Raw genomic sequence first — 24901 nt, forward strand, 5'->3', positions numbered from 1 at the left:
AGCCAAATGTCAATACATTGTCAAACACAAATCTACTGTAATATGAGGGTAACTCTTAGTTGTGCCATGTACAAACTAACAACCATACACAGAGCCTGGTTTCTACCCTTTTGACTGATACTGTTTTGGATATATCTGAGGAAAGGTCTGGTTTAGAGCAAGTGAAGAGAAATAGAAATGGTAAATATGAAGGCTATTAAAACAAAATAATAATTATAACAATATATCATTGGGTTTGTAACATAGATGTCATAGATATTACAGTAATAGCAGAAAAAAGGAGGAAAGGGAGTAGAGCTATATAGGAATAACTGTTCTGTAGTTCACTTTCTGTAGCTCAGTGGAATTTAGTATAAATTGTAAGTAGATTCTAGTAAGATGCCTATGTCTTAAAATAACTAAAAAAATATAGTGAAAAGATCATTAAAGGAAAATATTATGCTAGAAAATATTCACTTAATATAAGGCAGAGTTGTAAAAAAGGAAAAGAGGAACAAAAAACACGAGACGTAGAAAAAGAAAGTAAAATGGCAGATGTAAATCTAACTATTTTAATAATACCATTAAGTATGAATGTATTAAAAAATCCAAAAGAGACATTGTCAGACTGGATAAAAATTTTATGCAGTCTATAGGAGACACACTTTAGATTAAAACAGGTTGAAAGTAAAATAATGGAAAAGACATATGCAAACAACAGCCATAAGAAGGCTCACATGGCTATAGTAATATCAGAATTTAAAATATAAAGTGTAATTAGAAGAAAAGACTAACAACTTATAATGATAAAAGTCAATCCATTAGGAAGATGTAACAATCATGATGTATAAGCAACTAACAACAGGGCCTAAAAAAATAAGAAGCATACAACAGACAGAAATGAAGGGAAAAATAGACAATGGAACTATAATATTTGGAGATTTGATAATCTCACATTCAATAATGGCAAGAATGACTAGGAAGAAGATCACAATACTAGGAGGCTGGAATAATACTGTAAACCAACTAGATCTAATATATCTATAGAACAATCTACCCAACAACAATAGAAAATACATTCATCCCAAGTTATACATAGAGCATTCTCCAGGATAGAACATACATCGCATGGTAAAACAAGCCTCAATAAACTTAAATGGATTTAAATCATATAAAGTATTTTCTCTGAACACAGTGCATTGACATTAGAAATCAATACTAGAAAGAAATTTGGGAAATTCACAAATACATGAAAATTAACACACTTCTAAATAATGAATGAGTCAAAGAAGAAATGAAAAGGGAAATTAAAAAATACTTTGAGATGAATGAAAATGAAGACAAAATAGACCAACATTTACAGGATGCAGCTGAAGTAGTACTTACAGGGAAATTTATAGCTGTGAACACCTATATTAAAAAAGATCTCAAATCAGTAATCTAATTTTTTACCTTAGAACAACAGAAAAAAATCAAGAAAGAGCAAGCTAAAGCAAGTAGAAGGAAATATTAGATTACCATGGAAATCAATTAAATGCAAGAGAAAAATCAATGAAACCAGAAGTTGGTTCTGTGATATCAACAAAATGGACAAAACTTTAGCTGCTTTGACAAAATACAAAAAGACTCAAATTACTAAAATCAGGAGCACAGAAGAGACCATTACTACTGACCTTAGAGAAATAAAAAGTATTATTAGAGAATGCTACAAACTGTATGCCAATAAGATTACTTAAATGAGATGGACAAATTCCTAGGGAGTCACAGATAATAAACTGATGCAAGACAAAACAGAATGTGTAAAGACATATTAAATAAGAGATTAAATAGCAATTTAAAAAAATCTACAAAAAGAAAACTCTAGGTTCAGATGGGTGCACTGGTGAATTCTACCAAAAATTTAAGGAAGAATTAATACTGATTCTTTATAGTCTTCTAAAAGTTAGACGTGAAGAGAACACTTTCCAACTTATTGCATGAAAACAGTATGACCCTGGTACCAAATCCAGGAAAAAAAATATCACCAGGAAACTATACAGCAACATCTCATGAATATAAAACAAACAACCTCAATAAAATACTAGAAAATCTCATCTAGCAACATATAACAAGGATTATACAACACAACTAGGTAGGATTTATCCCAGGAATATGAGGCATAGCATCAGAAAATCAACAAATTTAATACACTATATATCAACAGAATAAAGGACAAAGACTGTATGATCAATTTCAACAGACAGAAAAAAAACAGTTGACAAAATCTAACACCATTTCATGATAAAAACACTAAAAAAATTACCTTCTTAAACCTGAATAAAGGGCATATATGAAAAAACTACATCTAACATCATACTTTAAGAAAGACTGAAAGCTTTCCCCGTAAGATTAGGAACAAGAAAAGGATATCCACTCTCACCAGTTGTATTCAGCATTGTACTGGAGGATCCAGTCAGGCAATTAGTCAAGAAAAAGAAATAAAATGCATGCAGATAGAACCTAAGGAAATAGTAGACCTATCTTATTCATAGACAACATGATTTTGTATATTGAAAATCCTATGGAAACCAATAAAAATTGTTGGAACTAATGAGTTGAGCAAGATTACAGGATACAAGATTGATATGCAAAACCCAGCTGTACATTTATACACCAGCAATGGGTAATTTAAGATAAATTAAGGAAACAATTACATTTAAAAGAGCACCTAAAAGAATAAAAACTCAGGAATAAAATAAATAAATGTAAAATATATATTCTGAAAATTACAAAATACCGTTGAAAGAAATTAAAGATCTGAGTAAACTGAAATATTTGGGAGATTTAATTTTTTAAGATGGCATACTCCCCAAATTAATCTATAAATTCAATGCTATCACTATAAACCTTGCCTCCAGTTTATTCACAGAAATTGATAATCTGATCCCAAAATTCATATGGTAACTCAAAAGACCATATAAAATTCAGAATAACCAAAACTCTTGTAAAAGAACAAAATTGGAGGACTCACACTTCTGGATTTCAAATTTACTACAAAGCCAGAATAATTAAGACAGTGTGGTACTGGCATAAGGATATTCAATGTAATAAAATCAAAAATCCAGAAATAAATCCTTATATTTATGGTCATCAACTGATTTCAACAGAGATGCCAAAATAATTCAATGAGGGATGAACAGCTTTTTCAACTGGATATCCACGATACAGATGAACAAAGTTTGACCCCTACCTTAACCATACACAAGAATTAACTCAAAATAGATTATAGTCATAAATTTATGAGTTAAAACTATAAAATTAATTTTATAGAAAACATAGTAGTAAATCTTTGTAACCTTGGATTTGACAATGATTTCCTAAATATGACAGCAAAGAATAAGTAATCAAAGAAAAAATAAACTGAACTTTCTCAAAATTAAAAAATCTTGTTCTTAAAATACACTATCAAGAAAGTGAAATGAGCACTCTCAGAATGGAAGAAAATATTTGCAAATCATATAATAATGCACTTGTATCTAGAATATATAAGGAACTCCTACAACTCAAAAATAAGGCCCAATTGAAATGGACACAAGATTTGAGCAGACATTTCTTCACAGAATATATATAAATATATATAGATTGCCAATAAACACATGAAAAGATGCTGAATATCATTAGTTATCAGGGAAATGCAAATAAAAACCATAATGAGATAAACACTTCATATCCATTATGATGGTTATAATAAAAAAGACTGATAAAAACAAGTGCTGAGGATGTGGAGCAATTAGGAACTTCATGCATTGCTGGGGAATATAAAATAGTGCAGCCAGTTTGGAAAACAATGTGGCAGTTCCTCAAATGGTTAAACACATGATCTTGCAATTCTCCTACATATATACCCAAGAAAAATAAAAACATATGTCCAAACATGCACACGTATGTTCATAGTGACATTATTCATAACAGCCAAAAAGTGGAAACAATTCAAAGCCCCTCAAGTCATCAAGGGATAAATAAAACGTGGGATAACTATACAATGGAGTATTTATTCAGCAATAAAAAGTAATGAGATACTGTACATGCTACAACATGGATGAACTTTGAAAATATTATCCTAGTAAGAATCCAGTCACAAAAGACCACCTGTCCTATGATACCATTAAAAAAAATGTCTGTAATTGGCCAGATACAAGACCCAGATTAGTGATTGGCTATGGCTGTGAGGAGGGGAATAGGGCAATTAGAAACAGCTGAAGAGCACAGGGTTTCTTTTTGGGGTGATGAAAATGTTCCACAGTTGATTTTGGTAACGTCTATACAACTGTGAATATGAAAAAAAAAACCCAGTGAATTGTACACTTTAAATGGACAAATTTTATGGTATGTGAATTGAATTATATCTCAGTGACACTTAGCACATGTAGTCTGCATTGTGATTTTCTACAGGTTTTACATCCTTTAGCAAGAACAATGTATGTTTAAATCAAGTACCTGGTATACTAAGCTGAACAATGAGAACTAAATATATGTGGACAAGATGAACAAGGTAAAAGTCAAATAATAAAGTTAGCCTAAGTGTCACATGATTTGCCATCTCTGGGAGTCTTTTGTAATTGCTTTGCATCTATTGTTTCCTTAAAGTTTGGACACCACTGCCCTCCTCCAGGCCTTCATAACTCCATGTCTCCTTACTTCAATAGTTTTGTTTAAATATTCTCCTGTTCTCAGCTTTTCTACCATAAATTGTTCTTTCGCACCTGTCTTTATGGGCACAAAATGAAAAAAGATAAAATCAAGCAACCAAGAAGATAGGGAGGAAATAAAGAAATGAAACATCTAACTTATGTAATAGAAAACACCATTTTGGACAAACAGATATGCTTTTATCTGCATGATCAATAACTGGCAAAGAGCAGCTAAAACCCTAAGCGCTCAAGGAGACAAGATTTATTATATACTTAAAAAAATTAAGTTTAGCTTTTAGCCTAATGTCCAGGCACTGCAGACACTGGAATCTAATTTGCTATTTATTGGAATACTAACTTGTTGACAGCACATGTTTTGTGCTTTTATTTATCTCATCATTAACTATAAAATCTCAGGAAGGTAATTTGATTTTATCTTTTTTTACTTAAAGCCGTCTAACTTGTTTTAAAATATTCTTAGGGTAGCTAATTTATCATGTTTATGATAATGGGCCGAATTGGTCTGAAAACAAGAAGCCAGCAAATTAAAGCCCTAACAAATTTTACCACTTGAAACCAGACACAATCATTTAAATATCAAGATTACCAAACAATAAAGTAACCTGTAAGAAACAAATACTAAACTCATGCTTTACTCAAAACAAAGTCAAATTTGAATTCATAATGGCTTCACTGTATCATTTCTTCAGAGAGAAACTTTAAATTTAAATACATTCCAAAATATTTTCCTTCTCAATTTTCTCATGTCATATGACACTTTCTGAATGCAAAGCAAAAATTGTAACTGTAACTACAGAGACAATATGACTGATTTTGTTTTTGAATAAACACAGTACTGAAGTGAAGGCTTTTTCTCAAAGTTATTACAATAGGAGGCTGCATTTTCATTCCAATGATTCTGTCATTGCCTGGGGGCATTTCCTCCATAGGAATTATCTCATTTTGTATTGAAAAAACACTTGTCACTTTATAGTTGGAGTTTGTTTTTATTAAAAGTGGCATTTCACCAGCCTTGTTGGCCTTTACATTTACAAGACATGGCTTTGAAAAGACCTTTAGCTCTTTTAAAAAATCGGACCTATTCTTAAAGGGTTTAACATCTGCCACCACGAAAAATAATTCAAAAGAACACTGAGCAGGTTCAGAAAGTTTTGAATAGGGACAACATTGTGTGCTATGGATATGACTTTCAAGGTCCATACAGAGATTAAGACAGCACTCATTTGAATTTGTTTTAGCAGTTGTGTCTTTTTACCAGAATGTTCTCTCACAGGAGAAGGTACGCAGGGAGGAGTCTGAAACCTCAGACTAGGTTTGTCAGATGTTTACCAGCAGTGAGTTAAGGTTTATAGCTATGCTAATTCTTGCTTTGGTTAAGTGACTTTCCCCAGAAAGTTTCATAGGATACAAGAAAACAACACCACCTACTCTTCAGGCCCACATTGTCCATGGCTACAATTTTACTAGAACTATTGCAAATACTGACTTTTAGTGACCTGCAATTAGTCTCTTGGCCATGAGATGCATGACTAAGATATAGGGAAGCATGATAAAGATAGACATTTCTGGGAAAATCTGGTCTTAAATCACGCACAGCATGCCTGGCTGGCCCTAGTAGTCATACAGAACGACCAGTAAGAAAAAGGGTCCAACAGTACAAGGTAGGATGACGCTTCACCCAAAGCCTCACGAAGACAACCAGCTGCTGAGAAATAATGCCTCTGTGTCTTGGGAGATTTAGCCTCTGGACAGCCCTAACAGTTACAATGTGATGGTACCGAACAACTAAACCATGAACTGAGGCAGGACCTCTGACTACTAAGGCTTGATAAACCTGGAGACAGAGGGAAAGTAACCAGGGGTACTGGAGGCAGGCAAGGAGCCACAAAGCCGGGAGCCACCGAGCATCTGTGTGGAGTGTCAGCTGGAGAAGCTCACTCTGTAAAAGAACCTTAGCCAGGCTGCAACTGGGTACCAGCTTCCCCCAGCAGCAGGGCATCTGACCCCAAACAAAGTATGTGCCCCAGTAAAAAGCCCAAAGTCGGCTCTGTTCCTGTCACTAGGATTCCAACCACCACTGCACTGGAGTGACCTCGGAGCGTCCCTCTCTTGTATTACACTGTGACTCCCTCCTCTTCTCCTTGCTCCCAGTCTTGCGTCTTCTAATCCATTCACTACCCCACAGGCAGAGGGATCTTTTTAAAATTAAGTCTGACCACCATAGCTAAGATTTCCTCCTTTTACTCTACCAGATACTACATAAGAGTAATTTATTTATTCCTTAAACTTATGAAGTAGACAAAAACATCCCTGTTTTACAGATGAAAAAGCTGAGGCTTAGAGAAGTAACTTACTCCAAGTTACACAGGTGCACATAGTAGAGATGGGATTTGAACCTGGGCTGTTGACGTTTTCATGCTTCCCATCCTCTGAATATAGTATCTAGAATCTATGACCTGATTTATGAGATCTTCCATGATCTAGTCTCTGCCTAGCTCTCCAACCTTATTTCATACTGTGTTCTCCCTCACTATTTATGTTCCAGCTATATACTTCACCCATGTGTTTGTACACCATGCATGTTTATGTATATATTGAAATACATGTTTGTACATGCATATGTATTTACATATATACTTCTATTTAAATACCTATACACATCTATGTAAATGTTCATGAATGTGCAAACAGAAGAGGCCTTTTGGTGCAGTGATTAACAGCCTTGGTTCAAATCCTGACTGCCACTTATTAGCTATGGGGTCTTTAGCAGTTATTTACTTCTGTATTTCTAAGTGTACTCATCTAATAAAATGGAGAACATGGAATTTACCTGCTATTATCACAGCAAGGATTAAGCAAGTTAATACATACAGAGCACTTAATAATAAGTGCCTGGCAGGTAGTACTACATAATGTTAAATTTCCTCCCCAAATTTGCTTATGGAAATGTGTTCCTTCTGCCTGAAATATTTTTAACCTGGCCATCTGCATCTACCCATCCTTCAGGATTCAGCTTAGACATTAGTTCCTCAGCAGGCCTTCCTGATGCCTCTATGTTCAATGAGGCCCTGGTCATGCACACCCAGAGCGCCCTGCACTTCCTTTGCAGCAAAGCGTCATCCTGGTCCCCGTTGTTTATGATTGTCTTCTCCGTGAGAGTGTAGACATCATGAGGGCAGGGGCTATGCTTATTTTCAACACTCTGTGGTGTCCACTGCACCCACAACTCCACATGGTGCAGAGCAGAGGCTCACCAAGGAACTGTGAGTAAATGAAGGAGGCCAGATGAAGCCACTGGGGCCAAGCACAGTAGTCCGCCCCTGAGATTTGGGCAGACATCAGTGAGGAGGAAAGACAGGAGTCTGGGCTTGAAGGACACATGCACAAAGACTGTTCTTCAGAGAGCACCAAAAAAGACTCCTAGACAGCACATGAAGACAGAAATATGACACACCCTGCCTATACAGAGATGATAAAGTCAGGGTATCATGATTCTGGGAACTGAAAGGAAGCTAGAAGAAACACTTTGCTTTACTGGTAAGAAAACTGAGTGTAAGTTACTTTTTCAGTGGTTTGTGACTAATTATCAACAGAACAGACCCCTTAAATCAGTGCAGTCTTGTTAAAAGGTCTTCTGTCCCTCCGATGAGAAGTGAAAAATGAGGATGGAAAGAAATAGCTACCCTGTGTTCATAATTTGAGAAAGGCTTTGTGGTGATTGTACCTACTTGGGATACTTAAAAGGCACCAGCAAATGGGGATCTCTCATTCTGCTCATTGAAGGACTAAGCTTCTTGGGGGATTTCCAGTATCAGGGTAATCAGACAGCCATAATTTTGCAGAATTAAATGTTCAGCAAGGTAGAGCTTCTTCAGTAAATTCTGGAGCTCTGCACAATGCCACTGTTCTATATTTAGGAGAAATATTAGAAGATTTTTCTATGCACACAAAGTAAAGGAGGAGCAAACTGTATGGTCTTGGGAAGTCAGGTATGACTCCCAGCTGCACCAGTCCATGCTGCTGATATGGTGAGCCAAATAGCAACAGTTAAACTGAAGCAGTGAAGGTTGGTTATGACAAAATGCTCCCTTTCCCTTTTATCACCTTTATTCATGTTCCTTCTTCCTTTGTATAAGCTGGCTGATGAATGGGAGAAGGATGATGGAACATGTTTATAATACTCTAACAGAATATCAACTTGGCAAGACCTGTCCAGGCCTTGATAGATGGAACTGAAATGTGAAATGAGTTGGACAAACTGAAGTGCTGGCCTGAGGGAAATGATGTGTGATTCATTGAGGGAATATGCATTTCACTTGAGAAAGAAGCATACATCTGGTTAATAGAAAGTGGAAAAAGGCATGATTAGTCAACAACATGGAGAAAAGACCAGGTGCATCATATCTGTCCATTATAAAGCCAACGAGGTATTCTGGCAACTCAAGAGGCCAAAGGTATTTTGAGATTCCTGGGTGGGCAGACAGTTGGGAGGAAAATTGCACAGAGGGGACTGGACTTTATAGAACAGGTGGGCAGCGGTGGGACAAGAAAGAAGCGGTGTGAGAAAAAGAGGCGGACACAGTGGTTGATGGACATTCAGTGTCAGACCAAGTAATTCAGTTATTCGTAATAAGGTCAAGCTAAAACTAGATTCACATAATTTAGTTTAACCTACCATTTTGGTGTGCAAAAAGAAGCTTCTTTGTCTAAACTTAGTTTGGGCTTCCTGCCCAAGTCTCCATCCTCAGGTTAGCAGGATAATGCAGTTCTATCCCATTTAAACCTCAGTTTGAACTGATGTTTTAAGGGCTCTTTATAAAGTGCTTATTCTCTCTTGGATCGAGATGCCAAGTATTTAAAAAATCTTGGCTTCCCACTAGCTCTCTTCCTTTCCCTAACACAGCATCTAGGTGACCTTACTGCTAGGGGAGAAACAAAGTTCTTGAGGACAGTTCCAGGTGATGCCCACCATCTGCCTGGTTGCTGGCATCAAGGCTGGGCTTGAGGTAACTGTAACTCATGGACTTGCCTCTTCCTCTCAGGTTGGCCAACCTGCCTTGCTGCGGATGAGAAATCCAAGCCTTGGGGCCCATGACCCATCCAGTTTGTTCACCCCAGGTCCTTTGTGTGGTCACCTCTCTCTGACAGGGAGGCCAGCAGCGGCTCTGAACTCAGCATATGGATGGCCCACAGTAACTGGGGCACCGTGGGGAAGTTAAACCTCAGGGTCTCTGAGCTCTATGACCATGATGTGGCTGTGCCCAGATTTTGTTGGCAGGCTGTGGGTGGCGGGAGGATGATCATTGTAGGGCAATCTCTTTCCAGAGTCCTAAGTAGAGAGCAGAGGCAAGTGTCCTGAGTATTATCTATCCACCCACTTGTTTTTACTTATCTAACCACTTCCCCTTTTCTAAAGCAGAACTCAGAGGAAGGAAATGGGGAAGCATGTCTACTGAACTGTGCCTCTCTCTTTCCTTCCACCATTCTCCTAGAGATCACATAGGGTAGGTCCCAGCTCTGCCATACTGACAAACTGGGCCATTTTCTCTACATATTAGATCTCCAGGGCTAGAGTTCTACGGTATTGGTTGATGCTCAAGAAGTGATTAAAAGAATTTAGTTTATTTTTCTAATTCTCAAGATAATAGTTTTTGTCTTGATGCATAATCCTTCTTGTATTATGATTATAATTCAAGACAATATTCCTGAATATACTTCCCATTCATATTTCTTCTGCAATAGACACTAAGCACCTCTCACAGATGCCTTTGGCCAAAGGTCTTTTGCTGTACTCAGAAGAGCAAAAGAAAAATACATGAGAATGATCTCATTACACTAGATTTTTGATCAGGAGAAAGACTTAAAAAAGTGAAAGGCAGAAATTAACATTGGTTGAGTGCCTTACATGTGCCAGGGGCTTTGTTTAGCTCATTGAACTCTCATAACAATCTTGGAAAATAAACGCTATCACATTCATTTCACAGAAGGGTCAACTATGTGTCAAAGCAACCTACCCCAATAAATTGATCAAGCAATTTATCCAGAGCCACAGAACTGGTAATTTGTAGATCCTGAATTTGAATCTGAGTCTAACAGAAACACTTTTCTTGTTTTCATTATATTCCATAAATGGCATAATGTGCTGCATTTTATTGAATCCAAAATATCAGTTGTAGGCTGCTCAAATATTGTACATTCCACTAAAAAAGAAATGTACTTACAATTACACTGTGACACATTTATCTGTAGGAGATATCTTGCTTTCTGAGATGTAAAAATGCTTAAAAAACATGCATGTTAGAATGAATGAAATCTGGTAAATACTGCTCAAAGATGATTATTTGAGCAGCTGTGGATAATCTGGACCAGAACACAAAACACTCAGGGTAGGGACAGATCAGAAAATGTTCCCATAGTCATTCAGCTATTAACAAATGGAAGCCTGAGTAAAGACAGAGCCTTGTGAAATGGAAATAAAAGGCAAACTTGTAAGAAACACTGTGGCAGGAGAATCAATGGGAATAGCGGCAGTTTAGATCTAGGTCAGAAAGGGTGAAGAATGGACTATAAGCCAAGCCTTTAAAGTCGGAAGACTATGAAATAGTAGTGTTTGGTAGAAAGACAGACATGAGCTGCCAGGGAAGGGGAAGATGAGGTTCAAGGAAAAAACAGCCCAAACTCTGCCAGGTAGGGGGAGTCCCACATTGTGGATAAAGTGAAGGTTCTTATGGCCAGGATTCTCACCTGGCCCTGGTTGGCTAGCTCACTACACACGTGTGGGCAATATGTTGTTACTGACTGTATAAAAAGAGCTCCGCCCAGTGCTCTGGGTGACACAGTGGCACGGCTGCAAAGGCTGCATGAGAGCAGAGATGAGACTGGAGTGGTGGCAGTGCTGAGGACAGAGATTGAGATAGCTGCAGGGCCAGAGAGGCCCAGAGGCAGAGACCGGCTTGCTGCATGTAATTTGCTCTGAGTGGATGGGATTCTAGTGATTGACCTGCCACCGTGGGAATAAAGTTGGGTATAAATCCTTTCACTCCAAGAATGTTCCACTGTCATTTTTCGGTCTCATTGAATCCATAGTGAACTTGCCCAGGGCTGAAAGCCATTGGCAAGACACACGTGAAGACAACAAAGGCTTTGCAGGGAGATAATTTCTTGCCTTTTGCTACCAGGCCAAACCAGTCCCAACCTGACCCCAACGTGGGTGCAAATAAAACTAAGAACGCCGAAACCACACCTCATCATAATCTCATTAAAATAAAATTGGATCCCCTCCCCTACCCCAGCCATGGGCTTTTCTGTGTGCATTTTGGGAAAAGATGTGCACTCCAAGAAGAATGGGTGTATAACTAGAGCTGTCAATCAAATGACCTCACTCTATCAATCAAAGAAGTGTCATCCAGCTAGGTCATGATAAACAGACCCTCCTCTAAAAGTTCGGGGCCTCTGTCTACCTTGACTCTGGCCCGTTCTTTCCTTGGAGTATACTGAAAAAAACTTTCCCTCTGCTTTGCTCTTGTGTCTCTGCCTTTCAATTCTTTGCTCCAGTGTGGATAAGAACCAAGGAGAATAAATTCAACCCCTAACAGTAGTGATTGAGAAACTGGGAACTGAGAGGAGGAGGAGGATGGGCTCTGTTTCAGATACGGGATTAATGTTCAAGACCAGGACTGTCTTCATGTGCCTGTGGAAGGGGCAGAGCTGGAGATGCTGATGGGATAACTCACATAAGCACCAGCTTAGGAAGACAATGACTTTCTAACTGGGGGTCTAGAGACAAAAAGCCAGGTGGACAGGTGTGGACCTGTGCTGCTGAAGGAAACATGGAGATGGAACCTCAAGCCAAGAAAAGAAGGACAAATTCCAGATCAAAGGGCTCAGGGGGCACCTTTGCCAAGGATGAGCATCCGTCCCTTTGGTGCCTTCACGTGGCATCACAATGTCATTGTGAGGCAGGAAGCACGCACGGCAAGCTCTCCCTGCTGGCAGGATCTGCAGCTTCCATCCTCATACCTCCTACACACCTAGGCTCCCAACACTTGTCTGTCAGAGAGAAGGAAGAGCGCTGGCACCAGCACTGGGGAGTTCCTCCTCTGAGATCAAGTTACTATACTTCATTGCAAGGGCATATGGGAGAAATCTTTTTAAAAGCTATATGCAGTAAGGTTGCAAGAAGGTAACAAATGGCACCCATCAAGACAAGGCTGTTCAGTAATATCAGGAAATAAGCATCCATCACCTGCCTCTCTCCATTTCAGTGTAAGCCTTAAGACAGCAGGCAAATGAACTGCTTGCTCTCAGTTTTAGTCTATTGTCTCATACATACTATTATTCAGTCCTGATTCCTGAAAGTTGCATAACTACTTCAGGTTATGGACCTTATTAATGCAATATACAAAAGCGATCAAATAAGAGAAACAGTTACTAATTTGACAAGTGAAATGATTCTCTTAATCATCTGGAAGTTTTCACACGTACAAATAAATTTCCCTTCCCATTGCAGCTCCTGTGTCCCTAACTTTACACCACTCCTCTCTAGGGCTGCACAGTCCAGCACCTGAGCCTCTGGTCACATATGGGAGTCGAGCACCTGAACTGTGGCCAGTCCAGATTGGGATGTGTTATGAGTATACAACATACACTGGACTTTGAAGACTTAGTATGAAAAAAGAATGTTAAATACCTTATTAATTTTTAATTGATTACATGTTGAAGTAATAATGTTTTGGTTAAAATGACTATATATAATATCTTACTAAGATAAATTTTACCTGATTCCCTTCACTTTTTAAAAGTATGGTCAGTAGAAAATTTTAAACTACATTTGTGGTTTGCATCTGTGACTCACAGTATACTTTTGCACAGCACTGGTCTAGACTCTCAACTTGTAGATCTTATTCACTTAATCAGTCAATTCACTTCAACCAACGAACATTTATTATGTATACAGTATAAGCCAGGCACTATAAAAATGCTGGTGATATAAAGATATAAATAATATGATTTCTGACCTCTAAGAGCTCTCATTTAGTGGGGAAAGGCATTTTCAAGGCAATTTAAAAAACGTCATGACAAATGTTATTAAAGATTAGGAATAAAGCACTATGGAATTTTAAAAGAAGGAAGTTCACTGTTTCTTGAAGAATGAGTAAAAGTTTTTTCAGTCAGTTGCTTGGGGGACAATTTAAGGGCAGCCTACACAGAGGGCACAGTGGGTGTGAAGACTCAGGGAAAAGCAAGAATGAGTTTGGGGAACTCAATGTAATTTAGAAAGGCTCAAATAGGCTGCCTGTGGGAAAGGTGCCAGGTAAGACCTCAGCGGTAGACAGGGGTGGAAAAGAGAGCCTTCTGTGCTGCTAAAGAAGTGCAGACTGTCTACAGGAGATGAGAGTCATCTTTGCATTTCAGAAATACATAATACTGTGGGAGACGGACCGGGTGGGTACAGTGGGTAGAGGAGGGCTGATGTTGGAGAGAAGGAAGAGATGAAGGGCAGGAGACCAGCGGCATCTCTGTGGAGATAGTGGAGATGACTCCAATACAGACTTGAACAAATGGCAGACTGAAGAAATAGTTAGGGAGGGATAATAACAGGTCTTTGAGATTTACTGGATGTTAAAGGTGAAGAAAAAGGAAACAGGTTTATGAACTTTGGTGACTAAAGTGAAATGAGATAAATGTTAGGTACCCACTCAAGAAGCTAGCTACAGAATACATTCTTAAGAATGATAATTAAGTTGAGCAGTTGCATGAAAATGAAAAAGCACCCAGGTGAGTCAAGTGGCCCCTGCTTTGGAGGTCCCTCCTCTAACCAACTTTACTCCTGGCTCAGGGTACCAGAGAGGGCTAGACGGGGCAGATTTATAACAATTCAGGGAGTAGAAGGTGAGGTATTTGGGAACCATTAATGAGTTCTTGGAAAAGACAGGCCTTGAGCTGGATATTGAAAAAAAAGGGTGGAGGAAAAAAGGGTATTTCTGATGGAAGAACTGAAATAGACATAGTGAATGAGATTTTAAAGGCAAGAATGAACCATCAGTGAGATGTGCTCCAAGGACAGGCTAAGAATGGCTTGACTAGTATGGAGTGCTTATGTTGAGAAGAGTGGGAGATGAAGTTGGAGAGACAGCTGGGTCATATTAAAGTGGGATCCTAGAGGCAGCAGGAAAGCCACTGAAAGCTTTCAAGCAATGGGACTGAACAGCATGACATTTAAGCAAGATTACTCATGGGATCTTGTGTAGAAAAACTTGAGTAGGATGATGGTATAGGCAGTTCTGCTTAACACACTAAACCCCACTAAATGTCAAACATTCTTCCAGGTCCTGGGGACTTAGAAATAAATGAGATCTAGTCTCTTCCTCAAAGACTTGCAACGTCTTGGGGGTAAGCAGGGAACAAAATAAGTTAAAATACTTTTTGTTCATACAATTTTTGAAGCAATGAGAGGTATACCAGGGTCTCAGCAGTGAGAATGGAGTGGAAACATCCAAAGCAAGAAACCTGTGGATACAATCACAAGACTTTATTTATTGAGTCCTGCACCACCTGCTTTTGCCTTAATCTGTCCTGATTTCCCCAATTTACTCCCTTGCTCTTCCTTTTTATCACATTCTCTGTAGCTGAGGGACATTACTGAATACTGGGAAATTAAATAACATATTATTTAAACACCTTGTCTTTTTCTGAAACCATATGTGTTCTCTCTACTCTGAGTGGGCTTGACATTATTTCTATTCAGTTGTTTCCATCTCTGAGCAACCAACATATTTGTATTACACATAGAATTAATTGAAGTTCACATAGAGAGTTTGATACTCATATTCATTAATTTAAATGAAAAAATAAAGGAAATACTAGAAAACAGCCTGCCAAACAGCCAGATAGATAAAAGTATATGGCCTTGTGAGTCCATAGTCTATCAACTTAATTTCATAAAGATTTAACTAAATGACCTATTATGTGCCAGATATTTGACTAATCATCAATAACTTAAATATGACTCAATTCCAGTCCTGAGAACTTTTAGACCTTACAAACAGGTGATGAAAAATTTACTTAACCAGATGTCTCATTATTTCTACGGCTCACTCTATTCCATGACATGATTATCTCTTTTCTGCACTATCTTCCTGCTTCTACCATTCCTTAGCACCCCCATTCTAGTCCCTCACAGAGCTTGAATCTCTTGAACTTAAGTCCTATAATGTCACTCTTTCCCTTATTACTCACTAAAATTCTAAGTCCTTAATCTTGGCCCACAAGGTCCCATGTTATCTGACTTTAATGTCTACTGCTACAATTATTTCCCTTACTCCACTCACACTTGACTTCTTTAATGTTATTAGAATATTCTAAACATGCTCCCATGTCAGACCCTTTTCCTGGTTGCCTATGCCTGAAATTCTTCTCCCAAAACATCTGTATGACTTGTTCTATCACTTTCTGCAGATCTCTGCTCAAAGGCCATGTTATCACTGAGTTCTTCTCTGACTACCTTGCATTCTCTAACCCCTTACCTTGTTTTATTTTTCTTAAACAAAACACGTCTACTACCACTAGAATTATCATTTATTGTCTCCCCCAATAATAATGTAAGCTCCACAGGTGGGTCTGATTGGTTTGCTCATAAACTCCCAGCACTTGAGATGGTCATGGGCATGTGGTCAATACCCAATGAATACTTGAATGAACTGGATAAACAACTGGAAGTTAGGCTTAGGATTTTAGGGCAGCAAAGAGGAGGGTGCATGTCATAACCTAGGAGGGACAGGGGGATCAGAGAAGGCTCTCTGAAGCAAGTAATGTTTAAGCTGTGACTTCATTCAGTCATAAGCTCATTCATTCATTCATTCATTCATTCACTCAACACATTCTTATGGAGTTTTACTATGTGCCAGGCACTACTATAAGACCAGGAACACATCTGTCATGAAAGCAGACAGGTCCCTGTTCTTGTGAAACTTATAATCTAGTGGGAGAGAGACAATTAGAAAGTCAGTATATGAGTAAACAAGAAAAATATTGGATATTGACACATGCTATGCCCATTCCTGAAACAGAGATGTAAAAGAGCACATAGATGGTTATTTTAGGTCATTAGGGAAACAGTTCTAGGAAGTGACATTTCAGTGGAGACCTGAAGGACAATAAGGGAGCACTCATGTGAAGATGAGTGGGGGAGGATTCCTACAAAAAGAGAACAGCCAGGGCGAAGTCCTTGAGTGGGAATGGGCTTGAAGTGTTCAAGGAACCAAATGGGGGTTCTGCTCCAGGGCAGTGGTCAAGGACAAGAGGGACATAACTGGGGGTCTTGAGAATGAGCAGGACTTCGGAGGTGGAGCAGGGGAAGAACCAGACTGAAAGCACTGTAGGTAGAGAGGACAGCAGGAAGGCAAGGAGACACGGAATGGAACACGGAATAGACTGATGTGTTTGCGTGATTCTAGGAAATTTGTTTCTCTTGGGTTCAGTGCATGACCAGAGATGGAATCCTGTTTGGGTGAACCGGTTTTTTTCCATGAAGCTTCTGGCATCATATTTTTCTTGCAGTTGAGAAAAGAGAACTGTCTCTCTGAAAATATATCCTCAGGGAAAGCTATAATCAACCTACCAGAAAGACGATACTAACAAAGTATGTTTTTAAAAGATTCAGACATATAGGTGAACTTCTTTTAGGCTTAAAGGTAGAAAAGAAATGTAGTCTTGCATATTTTATTTATTCCCAACACAGCCTCAGATATGTAAGCTGTCACTGCCCTCCTTTTAGACACTGAACTGAAGGTGCATGGGTTAAGTCCCCTGCAGTAGAGCCGGGTCTCAGTTCCCTATCTTCTTTGCCCAGAGCTGTTTTCACTGCTCATCGACTGATTCAATGCACCTGCCTAGAATGATCCTTGCCATCAATTTATTCTATGGACCTGCTTCTACATGTTTCCTCTGGCTTTATCTGTCTTCTGCTGTACCTACTTATAATTTAGAAAATATGCTTTTCTTTTTCCCCCCTCAGCTAATCCTAATCAACACCATATTTTATGGGGGCTGTTACATAGCTCACTACCTTCTTCCCTCTGCTGACAAATATGACACAAACCAAAACAAACTAAAAGATGGGACTAATATGCATGAAAACATTTCTTTATAGTTAAATGGAGTCCTCCAAGGAGTGTGAAGTCTTTGCAAAACTTGACAGATCAGAATTTTTATAACAGTTGAGACCCTGTTATCAGTAGAACCAGATTTCTCAGGGAGGGTAGTGCTGAGTTCACAACAAGGAATTTAATCTAGGTTCCCAATTTACCAAGTCAGTGGTGACTTATGCATAACCATTTAATATATGTGTTATATTGTCTGTGGCTGATGGCTGACTGACACTATGCATTGAGATTGAAGCCATTTGAAACTAGTATTTTATACATCATATTAGAAAGTATCATGAGGTTTACCAAAATAAAATATTTATTCAGGAGGCACAAATCAAGGGTGAAATTTTCTGCTACTAACAGTGGTGCATTGTGCATTTATATCACAAACCTCTAAGTACATATACCTCAGTTAAGAGCATTGCAGTATTAAGATGCCCATTACAAATAAGGTTGAAAATTTTTGACTAACTCTATTGCAGGAGCCATTTACTTTTTAAATTTTGAATGTCCAAGATATGACCAATGTTTTCTAGTACTTTTCTATTTGGTGTCAAAATCAATGGTGTCTACAAATGCCAGGCTGTTCATGAACTTTAGTGATGATATGCAGAGTTACTGTCTCTTCAAAGGCTGATTTTTTTTTTTTGTAAATGGTAAATCCTTTAAATGCCTTTAAAGGAAAAAGGACCTCTTTCACTGTGAATAAAAACTAAAAGGCAAGATAGAAGGCAAGGACTGGCCAGGCTGTTACAAGGAAATACTTGTGAGAAAGTTCATCTCAGTTTAGATGCAAAACATTTTTAGAGCCCATGGCTTAAAGGCAGGTAGTCAGTAACCTTCACCTTTTTGATAATAACAGATTGTCAAAGAAGCAAATAAACACGGTTCAAAGAAACAGGTGAGCCCAAACCAGGCAGGATCCAAGGAACAGCATAAAAGTGCAAAATACCAAAAATGGCTATCGTATTTCTATTTTCCAGTGTTTCTTTTTAACCATGCTTAAAGAAATGATATTTTTCAGGGCTTAAAACTTGTCTTTTGGAACACCCAAGTTGTGATAAGAAACAAACACAAATGTTACTTATTTAGTTGACATAATTAAAAATGAAATTAATATCAGAGTTACCTGAAATTCTAATCCATAGTTTTCTCTGCAGAATTCTCTCAATTTAGGATACACGTTTTCTTTTAGTGCCTGTCTTTCTGCTCCTGTGTCTGTGGTAGAAAAACAAACAAATAGAAAGTGAGTTATGTCCACACATGCATATGTAGCTGGAAAACAGTAAAAGTTTACAAATGAATATTAACATTACTATAACCAAGCTGGAGTGCTGCATTATGAAATTACGGGATATTTGATTGCTGTCGAAGCCCTGCTCTTAACAGAGCAGGGGGGTCAGAGATCCCTCCACTAGGCACACACAGGGAGCCCCACTAGGCAGTTCAGTGTATGCTGGCAGAGCTGAGAATTCACAGTCGATTCTTTATGCCCATGTGGTCCTTCACGTGGAGCTCTGAAATAGCCACAACCACACTGTCTTTGGAAGACATAGAAGGAGAAATTGTAGGGTTATCAGGTATTTCAGTCCCATTAAGTATAAAACTTACAAAAACACACATAACACACACACACACACACACACACACACATTAGTTACTGACTTCCCCTTTCTCCTCCCAAGGAAAAAAAAAAACCAGACTCAAGCACTATTTCCTCTGATTGAGAAATAATGTGACTTTTGTGAATTCAGTACAATATCTATACAATCAGCACAATAGTTAGGAGAGACAAACTGTGGGAGCCAACATCCAAAACCAGAAGATTCAATGCACAGTAGAGATGTGATTGGCCAACAGTTTAACAGAGTAACACCTCCTACCTTGGGCTTAGGGACGACCTATTATATGAGAGAGAGAAGTTGTTTTAAATGTTCCACACCATGTAAAAGCTTCTAAATAAAATATTTTGTATTATCCATGTCATAAAACAAATGCAAGAAGCAGAAAACCTGAAACCAGAAGAACCACAGAATATGTTATGTACTTAATGTTGAATATTTTTACACAGAAAGGGATTCCACAGCCCATGTACTGAACAATGCTCCACATCAATGTTGACGCAGTAAAATTCTTACAGGGAAATGAAAGGCTGTTCCTCACCCAACTAAATGCAATGAGAGATGAGAAACAGAGTTTTTGAAAGTTAGGCTGATGGGTTATCTCATAAAAAGTACCATTTGTTAAATGTGCCTCAATCCCAACATAACTAGGAAACATTTGCATACTGCATTTATGACGAAGGAACCAATTTAAAAGAATTTCCTTCTTATTCTCAAGCACAACTGTCCATTCAAATTCAACCATATGCCATACTGACCTACTCCACTCTCCTACTGTTCTCAAGCCTATTTTGAGATGCAAATACCCATTCTCTAGAATCTGAAATGCAGCTGTGGCCTGACAGAGAGACAGGAGCCAGTGTTTACATGGTAACCAAAGAGTCAATTCAAGACCTTCTAGATTACCCTGCAATCCAGAAGAATAGTGTCTTTTCCAACCATGGACCTAAGTCCAAAGGGAAAGCAGGAGGGCCGAGCAGAGGACTGGCATGTTTGAGCAGTGACCGTGCGCTGTTATGGCACCGGTGGAGGCAGTGTACAAAGATTTTATATGATTTATACGACCTTGGGATCAGATGCCCCTCCTCCCTCACCCCATTTTAAGGGCCAAAAATATTAACTTCACAATAGAGCTGACAATAACCAATCTCTCTGAAAGGCTACAGATGTTTAAAATCCAGATAACAAGAGTCACTTTAAATATAAGAAAATACTACCAGATGTGAAAGTTGGGAATATATTAAGCAAAGATTAAGATATTCTAAAGAAATAGTATCAAAATAATACATTGATAATTATGAGATGACACAGAACAAGAAATTGTTTTTTACAAATATTATTTTAACTCAGTTTATTACTAGGTACTGAGACCTGAATGTGCCATCGTAAGGAGGATATAATTGCTAAATATACTGAGTGCTTACTATAGCCTAGTCTTGTGCCAACTAATTCTTTATGTATTTTCTCACTTCTGACAACAACCCTACAAAACAGGTAAATGGATCATTCCTTTTTTTATAAGAGGAAACTGCAATACAGAGAAGTTACGAGACTTGCCTGAGGTCATATGTCCTCTAAGCTGGAGAACCTGGGTTTGAATCTAGAGATCTAGTTAGGTTTTTAAAAATGTGAGTCAGCTCATATCACCATCTCATTTAAAACCCTCCAGCAGGTCTTCATCAGGAAAGAAATCACACTCTGTATCTGAAATACTTTCCTTCTCTTAAAGCTCATCTTTTGCCACTTTTCTGGAGTTTATGGTCACCCCAGCAGCATGGATGGTCATTTGGTTTCTCAATTACATTCCCACTCATGGCCTTTGTTCCAGCCGTAACTTCTTTCTGGAATGCTTAGCCCTGTGATCATCTCACAGCATCTCCTGTCATTCAGGTGTCAGCTTTAATGTCACCTCCTCAAAGAGGATTGCTCTGAGCCTTCCATCTATGGGTACACTCTCCAGCACATTTCCTTCTTTCAAGTCTTTGCACAGTACTCATCCCTACTGCTGATATTTGTTTACTATACTGTCTCCCCTACTGTGATGTGAGCTCAAATGGAGTCAGAACCTTCTTTTGTCTAATTCACTGCTGCATCCCTGGTGATTAGAATCACACTCAATTAAGAAATGAATGAATGAAAAAACCCACACATGTGCCAGTGACAAGAATGAGCTGACAGGCAATGCTCTCTGCAATTACCTCCAGAAACAGAAGCGTTTCCTGTATTACAATTTGTTATTGGATGGATACAGAATCAAAACTATGTGAATTCTGGGAAATAAACAATGGGGTTTACAAAGTTGGTTTCATGAGGCAAGTAAATGAACTGAAATATTGATTTCTTTTTTGGTTTCTGTGTTTCTGGCAGAATGCTCATATATTTTACCAAGTATGTTGGATCTTCCTAAAAATGTGAAAGAAACAAACATCCATATCTGACAGGCATTTTGTTATTATAAAAATGACTCATACTTTCCCATATTTGTTCTAATGTAGGATGATTGGCTCTAGGAAATGGAAAAGTAATTAAGATAGAATGGATTAATTATGACGGATGGCAGATAAGCTGGCTTAATTATATTAAAAAAAACCTGATTCATACTGACAGCAAATCTGGATGGTTGGCAAGGAAAAAACATTAGAATGTCATAGACAGGAAAATTAACTCACAGAATGTCACACGTAAAAAGGGACCTCTTAAAAAAACATAGCTCTGAGACAAGGAATGACATCATTTATTCTTTACACATAGTCATTGCCTCCATTTGTATCTGCCCAGCTCCTTAATGCTTTTAAGAGTTGCATTAACACTTTGGCAGCATTGGGAGGTTTTTAAGGAGTTGCTTTCTAAATAATTCCTTGATGATTTCAGAGTTAATGAAGTCTCTGTGCAGTGCTGAGTTTTCCACAGGAAGAACATATGTTGGGGAATAAGTTTGATCAGTGCCATTATCCTACCTCAAGAAGGGTTAACATTGATTCCAAATAGAAATAAAAAAGTGTCAAAATCACTCCGTTGGATTAGGACCTCTTACTGCCCCTACCACACTCAAAACTCAAGGCCATGGATATTAGATTAAGCTATTTCCCACTTGGCAGCTCAGAAAATTTATTTAGGATCCATCACACATCTTCTGCTACAACTATCATTCCTCCCTGGTTCCCCAGGCTTCTGAAATTTTGCACTTGCTGGGATTCTCTTTCTTTATGTGGCTCCTTAGCCAATGATCCATGTGGACACCCTATCTGGCTTCCGTTGTTGCTGCTGTTTGGGTTGACTTACTTGGTGGCTTCCCAGAGGACATCTTCTCTCTATTTTTTCTAAGGCTTCTGTGCGCAACCAGCAAAACTCACCCTTCCTTATTTCAGTATCACCAATCCTGTCTGTTTTATCATAAACATTTTGAATTTGGCCATTCTCTATTTTTGCAATCACCATCTCTCACCCTTGAGAGCTCCAAATTCTCCTATTTAAGTGAGTTGTATTATGTCCCTCCTCCCTGCAGTCTTAAACTCCACATAGTTCCCAGATATAAATCCCCAGACAAAAGCAAAAATTATTTTGATCATTAAAGAACTTGGCTGGCATCTGGTGGCCCAGAGGATAAGGCCAGAATGGTCAGAAGATGTAAATGTATCTTTTAGCTAAGTTCTATCTTCTACTGATCTTTACCACGTACCCTTCAAGTTTTCCAGATATTACTTACACATACTGCTTTCTATGCTCTGAATTTCTGATCTAGTGTATCCCATTTGCTTGCCAGACTCTGACTATCTTGAATCCCAATCAAAGGCAGCACACTTTGTGAATTCTTACTAGTCAGAGCAGTCATGCTCTCTCCAGGTCACTCCATAGCACTTGCTCACCCTTACATAATGATATCACTTATTCTACTTTATTCCAATTATTTATTTTCAGATTATCTCACCCATTAGACTCATGAATTCATGAAAAGCAGGGACTATCTCATAAATCTTTATACCACAGAAATTAGAGCAGAAATTATAGTAGACTCAATAAATGAGTGAGCAAATAGATGCTACTGTAAAGAAAACCTTAATTAAGCCCACATAAAGAATTTATCTCCATAAAGCTAACATAAATCAAAATCCAATGTCATTTTCCAGCAATAATTGTGTGTTGATAGCATTAATACCAGTGTGTGAGTCTGGAGTGTACATTACAATATGAAAGAATACGGCAAAAGAAGGAGCTCAGTAGAGCCTCTTCACAACGTGCAATAATAAAACTGGAAAAAAAGGTCAAAATAAGCATTTTAAAGCTCTGTAAGTCAACAAGAGATCAAAGGCATAAAACAAACCGGAAAATGATTATGCATGAAAAACAACTGAACTTTGGGTACAAACAGTGAGAGTCTGTGGAATTCTTGCCTGGGCTGTCTCCCATCACTCCCTTAACTATACTCACCCATTTCAGAGAAGGTCAAGCTGTGAATATCAACAACTTCTTTGCCAGGGAGGACTCACTTAATTTGGGGCTAAGTGTGGAAAAACTCCATGCCCTTCCATGTTGCTAGGAGTTGTAGCAATCTCAAAGGTACAGAAATGGGGAAGCCCAGTGGCTCAGCTAACCTGTAGCTTCATCCATATTTGATAAAATCAAGGAAATAAATAGCCATAGAGGCTATTCATAAGCTCTCTGCACATTCCTGGCTGACGGCAAGGCATCCAGAAATATAAGAGTGACTGGAAGCTATCCGTATATTCCTGGCTGACTCCAAGCCTGTGTATATGAACAGTAGAAACATGAAATGCCTGGTGGAAAGTAAAAGCTGGGATAGAGTAAAACACTGGCTAAACTTTGCATGTGTTCCCCAACCCACACAGACCCCCTGGCAGAGGATGGAGACTAATTGGCTTGAGATATTTGAGAAGAAATACTGACAAATCACTGACAGACAGTAAGATTGCAGACAAGTGTGTGACTTCTAGAAAGCCAGGAATAATCATCATTAAATAACTGGGCAGAGATATCCCAGCAGTCCATGCTGTGGGAAGTAGATTCCACAGACTTAGTGTAGGCAAGTTACTAAACAAACCAAAAACATACAGAAACAAATTTAAAAATATCACTCAGAGGTAAGTATCACAATCTAGGTTTGTTACAATCTATCACCTAAAATATCCAACATTTCTAACAAAAAATTATGAGATTTACAAAGACACACAGAAATGCAATATATGATAAGGAGAAAAGAAGCAGTCAACAGAAATGATCCCTGAGTGGGTTTGTATGTTGCATTTAGCTGACAAAGACTTCAAAGCAGCTGTTATAAATATATTCAAAGAATACAAAGTAATCATGTTTAAAGAATAAAGAAAAATGACCAAGGCTCCAGAAACCTGTGGGACAACATCAATTATAGTAGGACATATGTAAATGGAGTCCCAGAAGGTAGAAGAAAGGAGGGGAGAAAAAGTGAATGCATAATTTCAAAAAT

The 24901-nt window shown here is 38.3% G+C and overlaps 1 protein-coding gene across 1 annotated transcript in view; it reads right to left on the reverse strand.

Annotated features, from left to right (window-relative positions):
- NWD2 (NACHT and WD repeat domain containing 2) overlaps window positions 1-24901 on the reverse strand; it is a 162296-nt gene that overhangs the window by 73817 nt on the left and 63578 nt on the right. The window contains exon 2 of the mRNA XM_037003083.2: window positions 18948-19036. Within this exon, the coding sequence (XP_036858978.1) occupies window positions 18948-19036 (89 nt within the window). The remainder of the gene's footprint in view (window positions 1-18947; window positions 19037-24901) is intronic.

This window comes from Manis javanica, chromosome 5, assembly GCF_040802235.1.
Source record: "Manis javanica isolate MJ-LG chromosome 5, MJ_LKY, whole genome shotgun sequence".
NCBI lineage: Eukaryota > Metazoa > Chordata > Mammalia > Pholidota > Manidae > Manis > Manis javanica.